This window comes from Microtus ochrogaster, linkage group LG12 (genome assembly GCF_000317375.1).
Source record: "Microtus ochrogaster isolate Prairie Vole_2 linkage group LG12, MicOch1.0, whole genome shotgun sequence".
NCBI classification, from domain to species: Eukaryota; Metazoa; Chordata; class Mammalia; order Rodentia; family Cricetidae; genus Microtus; species Microtus ochrogaster.
The window spans coordinates 4,282,689-4,289,318 of NC_022036.1; the positions used below are offsets into that span (position 1 = coordinate 4,282,689).

The 6,630-nt window shown below is 40.0% G+C and overlaps 1 protein-coding gene across 1 annotated transcript; it reads right to left on the reverse strand.

Moving 5' to 3' along the window:
• Positions 1-1,160: 1,160 nt before the first annotated feature.
• Positions 1,161-2,096, reverse strand: LOC102001214 (olfactory receptor 6B1). The gene has a single exon (XM_013352472.2). The coding sequence runs from the start codon at positions 2,094-2,096 to the stop codon at positions 1,161-1,163; it is 936 nt and encodes a 311-aa protein (XP_013207926.1).
• Between the last annotated feature and the right edge of the window lie 4,534 nt (positions 2,097-6,630).

A 6,630-nucleotide genomic window follows, 5' to 3' on the forward strand; every position in this document is an offset into this window, starting at 1 on the left:
ACCTGGGCTTTCGACCTTTGCACATGAATATTTTGGGGAAAATATTGTTTACTTCTGTGAATATCTGTTCTGGATGTTTGTAAAATGGGGAGGAAATACTCCTTACTTTCAAAGTGTTTTTTGCACTTTGGTGAAAGTTGTAACTGGTGTAATAAATATTATTGTTTAAAACTCCTCTTAAGAAAAAATAAATTCTGACTTCTAGAGCCATTATGTTGAATGTAGCTTACAGTGGAACTCCCTTCATTACTGGCAAACCTGTGAAACAGGGCATATCTCTAGCGTTAATTGAAATGGTCTTATGTGGGATGTCACAAAAGGAAAATCCATGTCAATCATTAAAATTGTGTTGTTACCTGTATCTGTGTACAAGTTGTGAAAGGAAAAAAGAGGAAGAGGATAAATGAGAAAATACTGGGTTTAGAGTTGATCCACAACTCTAAATAATAAGGCTAGTTGATCCACATTGAATATATTTGAGATTTATTCATCATTTACCTTGCATTCGTCAATCAAAGGATATAAACAAATGTTGTGAAGGGAATTATGGACTTCAAGAAAAAGCAATGGCGAAAGTTGTATCAGACTACAAGATTACGTAATGTACAATTCACTCACAAATTTATAAAAGCATTCTCTGGCAAAAAGTACTACTCAAGAAGTAGCACTTACACGGAGAAGTCAGTGTTAGCAAAAGGATTTGTAAGGCTATGAGGATCTGCCTTATAGACTCTGTCATCAGTGCTGACCCCAAGCACATAGACAATGGGATTGTTGAGGAAGCTGCTTCCTCTGCAAGTCACATAACTGGGAAATCAAGGGCACCGTGGAATCTTTTAACCTCAGAACTGTTCATGTTTATAGGACCCAAATCAGGCCAAGCCACACAGTACAATACCACACCTTTGTTTAGCTTAATTTTTAAAACCTTATAACCTCTAAGTTGGATTAGAGTCTAAGAGAATTATTTTTATAGACATCTACACAGTGTGTGTGTCCTTAAAGTACAGTTGTCATGCATAAATACATACAAGGGTCCAAACTTGGTGTGGACATGTTGTAATCATATTAATATCACCAATTTTAGCTAGGGTATTGGAAGAGAAAGGATATAGGAACACAGAGAAGATAGTCTTTTCTTTCCAATCAGTCATAATAGATTAGTCAGATCTAATCGCTTGGCAACTGATCAATTTCTTCAGAGCTTCTTTAACCTCCCGATTCCTGAGACAGTAAATGAAAGGATTGAGGGCTGGGGTGACAATGGCATAGAAGATGGAAATGACTTTGTTCATGTTGAAGGCGTGAATAGCTCGGGGTCGGGCATACATGAAAATCGTGGCTGAGTAGAAGATGGTGACCACCACAAAGTGGGAAGCGCAGGTGGAAAGGGCTTTTTGCTTTCCTGTTGGCATGCGTAGCACAGTGACCAGGATGCATCCATACGACAGAGCAGTGATTGATAAGGGGAAGAGGAAGATGATCAGAGCCAAGACAAAGTCCACCAATTCTGCAACAGACATGTCTGTGCAGGAGAGATTAAGTACTGGAGAGATGTCACAGAAGAAGTGGTTGATGACATTGGGACCACAGAAACTCAGACGAGAGATGAAGTAGATCTTTGCCAAAGAGATGCCAAAGCCAATGACCCAGGAACCAAGAGCCAGGCGGAAACAGAGCCCATGGCTCATGATGGTGGGGTAGTGCAACGGGCGGCAGATGGCCACATACCGGTCATAGGCCATGGCAGCCAGAAGAACACATTCCGTACACATAAGTGCAATGAAGAAGTAAAGCTGTATCATACAGTGGGTGAAGGAGATGCTGTTACTCAAGGACCAGAAGCTGAACAAAAGCTTGGGCACAGTCACTGAGATGTACCAGGTCTCCAGAAAAGACAAGTTGGCCAGGAAGAAATACATAGGCTTGTGCAGTGGCCGGTTCTGCTGCACCAGTAGGATGATGATCACGTTTTCAGTCACAGTCAGAATATAGGCCACAAGAAACATCAGGAACACTGCTGCTCGCATGCTCAGGCTCCCAGGAAACCCCACCAGAATGAAATGGGTGACCTGTGTCTGGTTCTCTAAATCCATATCAAACACACAGGATTTAGCTCTTCTGAGAGAAAAAAATCATTTGGTCAGAGTCCATGGTCTGCTAAACATCTTTCATTCCTGCCTGCTTTGCATACCAACAGCAGCAACAGTTGCTTATTAACAGCATATTATTAATTAGATAGATGCATGTGACATAATTATCATATACCAAACTCTATCTCAATTTCCTACATAGCATTTTTACCTGTACCCTCTTACTTTATTTTAATGATGAGTTATTAGAGAGCTGTTAAGTTCACTTCTATGTTCTCGCCGAGAGGAGGAAAAGGATTGTATTCAAGTCTCAGCCTAAAGTCGTGTGCTGTCTAATATCCTCCAGTGCCTCCACAAATACCTCCAAAGCAAGCTAGCAAAGCCCACTTCGTGTTACAGCTGCGAGTTTCAAGAGGTGCACTGGCTTTCCTGTGCTGTCATCTGCTCACAGTCTGGAAGTTATTCCTTGCAGCTGGGTGACCTTCACATGCCACCTGCTTAATTTTTCTTCTACACTGGTGGAGATGGAAAAGGCCAGCCACAATATGAGTTGTATGCCATCACGAGGCACCGGGAGTGTCAGGCTCATCCCTGTGAAATCTCTGGATTTCATTGACTCCCGAGACTTTTATGTCCTTGAAATCATGCTCTCTTTGAAACCCACTTTCCTCCTCCCTTGTTTAATACAAATATTAACATGCGTTCAGTGGATGTCACTGTGGATTATAATGAAATTGGGACATCAAGCAAGTGGTGTTTCATATAAAGTGTAAATGACAATTAGTGTGGAAGGGGCTCTTGCTCCATATTAAAGCAGTAAAGATGAATCTAGATCAGTCCTGGGGAGGTATAACTGCTGTAATCCAAGTAAGTTGTGAGGAACAGAAAGGTGGGACCCTGGTCAGTGGGCTTCCAGTTTCTGAGGACAAAGACAGAGTTTTGGGATGGGGAGTGTAATAACTACACTAAAATAGAAATGTATTTTAAAATTTTAGATATTTTTAAAGAAGATTAAAAGCCATAAAGTAACAACACATGATCTGGGGATATTCCTCTGACCTCTGAGGAAGTAACATTTGAGCAGAGGATTACAGGATCAGCTCTTTGAGGACCTTAGATGGCAGAGGCTCCAGCTAAAAGGAGACCCCTATTGCTACACTGTGGCAGATAGAAGAGGAGCTAGGACGTGGTGAGAAGGTAGGTATGGTCCAGTAGACAACACCCAAAGCTCAAGAAAAAATATAGAGAGTGGCCTAAATGCAATGGGAGGCAAGCAGAGGTTAAAGGGCCAGGCACTATTGCATCACAGAAAAATAACTATCATTTCAAAGTGAACTTTCTGGAGACAGAAGTAAGAGCAGTGACACAGACTTTAGGAGAAGGTGGAAGTGACCTCAAAGACAGTTTTGATACAAATGAGTTTAAGATCCATTTTAGAGGTAAAATCTTTAACATAAATTAGCAGATTTGGGTGTAGAAGTTTGAGAGAAAGATCAAGCAGAAATCAGACAGTTATCACATATTGTGTTGCCATTCGCTAATATAGGAAAATTGGAAGGCTTTTATGGGCATTTTCCCTATAACCAAGGAGATGGAAATGGATGAAAACCTGTAAAATAATGTTAATGAGACACAGTTCCTCTAATTTCCCAGAAGGGGCCCTGTAGTCCAGGCACATAAAGTAACAGTTCCTAATTAAAGAAGGATGCAGTCAGAATTATACTGAAGACCAGGTCTTTCTGAATCATAAAATCAACCACTAGGGTCACTCTCCCACAGACAAAGAAAGTCAAATTTTAGTCTCATCACTAATTTAAACACTTTAAACTCACGATTCTTTTATTATTGAATGTTCTCCAGTCCCGCTGAAACGTCATTATAAGCACTGGTCATTGGAGCAGCTATGAGCACAGGAGCAAACGTATATTTTACCCAAAACATACACAGCAGAAAGTTACATACAGAGAGAGGTGCTTGTCATGTGCACCAGAGACAAGATAAGCCCTGAATATACACTCGGATATATCAGGGAGAAACTGAGGAATTGTGGCAAATGATTCGGAAAGAACAGACATAGAGGAATGCTATGCACAGTTTAGCAGCCTGATGGCTGTATATGTGAATGAATTGAACAGGGTTGCCAAGCAGGGAGGCAGAGAGACTTATCTGGGTCTAAATCATGAGAAGCTCCTTACATAGCAATAAGGAGTTAAAGAACTGTTCTAAAGCAAGAACAATAAATGATGACTGTATGTTTTTCAGGAGAATGATAATAACCTTATTTTTCACCCTAGTTGTTGATTTGAGAAGATATATTGGGTGAAAGAAGATTATCAAATGAGAAGTTGGAAAAGCTGGGAATCACTCTCACAGCAGACACAATGCAAACAAGGAAGAGCAAGATCTCTAGCCTATGACAGATTTTCAGGAGGATCAGGATCACTAGTTGATGACTGATTGTTAAAGAAACTGAGATGAACATATTCAGCTCTATCTATACAAGCAATCTATCTGCTTACATAAGAAAGACCAAGGAGTCTGTAGCATAGTGAGTCTGGGGAGCATGAAGGAATCTAAGGGTGATGGTAATACTTTGGGGGTATTTATTTATGACCCAACACCAGGAAGTTTTTCTCAAAAAGTAGTAAGAGAACCTATTACCTCTGTTTATTGCATAATTCTCTTCACATAGGATTCAGAAAATGAGATTATTGTTGTGGATGAAAAGGAAAGACATAAAACATTTAGAGTTTAGATACCACTGTCCCCTAGAGTTGCCTATATATTATGGATACTGCAGGATAAATCACTTACCTTGACTTAGCAGCTTCTGATGGGGCAGAATGTGAAAAGAAATTCCTCACTGATTCTAAAATAGGAAGAAGTACAAAGGAAAGATTCAGGTATTGAACAGCTATAAGGAACCCACTCCCTAAAGTTAGAAGAAACCAATGGGCACAGATTACCCCACTGCTTCCCAGCAGGTGGCCAGGCCTATATAAGAGGATATCCCCAGACACTAGGACTACATTTGTGTCCAGTGTGGCACCAGGCTGGGTCTTCCAGCACTGTGGGGTCAGAGATCCCATTGCCTTCTGGTGAGAACTGTTCTAGGGCACATCAAGCTGTGAATGTCTTTGTTGTTCTGAAGACTTTATACAGCATCCAGATCTTGGCATCTCTCCCAGGACCCAAGAGGAAAGAACATAGACAAGAGCTGTCCAAGTCTCTTGTGGTATTCAAGCAAATTTGTGCGTACTGTGGTCATCTCATTTGTTTCACGTGATGTTGGTTCCATTGGAGGAAAATTACTTATGGCCACATACTTTAGAAAGAACCATGTTTTATTCTTCGTCAAATGAGTAAGAGGAAAGAGAGCATTGTAATTAAATATCTTCTTTCAGATATTCAGTTAGGAGTATCTTGACTTTTGGGAAACAGGATGACCATATCAGTTCTCCAAGGCAGACCACAACTGCTGAGCTAGACTGGTATTGTGACATTTAGTAAGGGTTTACATGTAAGTCTGTCATCTAGTATATTATAAAGTTATGCCATAAAGTACCCTCAATGAATTTAACATAATAGATGATTGTCACTGTCACTTCTCTTGTGTGTGTGGGACTTGCAAGCAGGCCTCACAACAAAGAAAGATGACATATTTACCGTGCTTTCGTAAAAGAGAAAGTGGAAACATTGAAAGTCATAAACAGTCTATGCTGGGGTGCTGCTCATGCTCAATTTTATGGTAATTAAAAAAAAATTTGCCTGGAAAATCACTCAAAAGAACAAAAAAAAAAAAAAAAAATAAAAAAAAAGAAAAAAAAATAGGTACTTCTTTGCCTTATGTATGAATTCTCCTTCAAGTTCCAGAAATACTTGCTCTGACATCACTTAAAATGGATCATTTAATCAATTTTCCACCATGGATTTAAATTTTGGTTGAAATGACTATAAATGGAAAATGACACAATTTCTACCAAACCCTGGCTGCTTTTGCTGCATGAGCTGAATTGTAGGCAGAGCACACTTCTCCAGAGTCAGGAAATGCCATTCCTGTTGTGACAAGAGCCTGTGAATTGCCATGACTATGATTCTTGAAGTAAAAATTTTATACAAATAATCCTAAATGGATCCAAGATATTTGGCAGACACAGCTGGGCATGTTTGGTGGCACCCTGACATGCTGTCATCATGAGTTCAAATAAATTTTCCTTGGAGCTTTTGGTGTACATCCCAGTAATGGAAAACAGGACTGAGTCTTCGCAAGAACCTTGAGTTAGCTTCTCTATAAACTGAAGATGTCAGCCAAACTCCTTTGAGAATAGTGTTCACATTGGTATTTCTTTCACTTAATGTCTGTATCAGAAGTATGGACCATCATCTTGATGAGATGCGAAACAATTTAAAGGTCCCCACCTCCCTCATTACAGGACAGTGACTTCTTCCTTCAGGAATCTTTCCCTGAATGCTGAAAGTTTTCTTTTTTTCCACAGTTGGATAAGAGTTAATGCTGACAAGTTTTGACATCCAATGA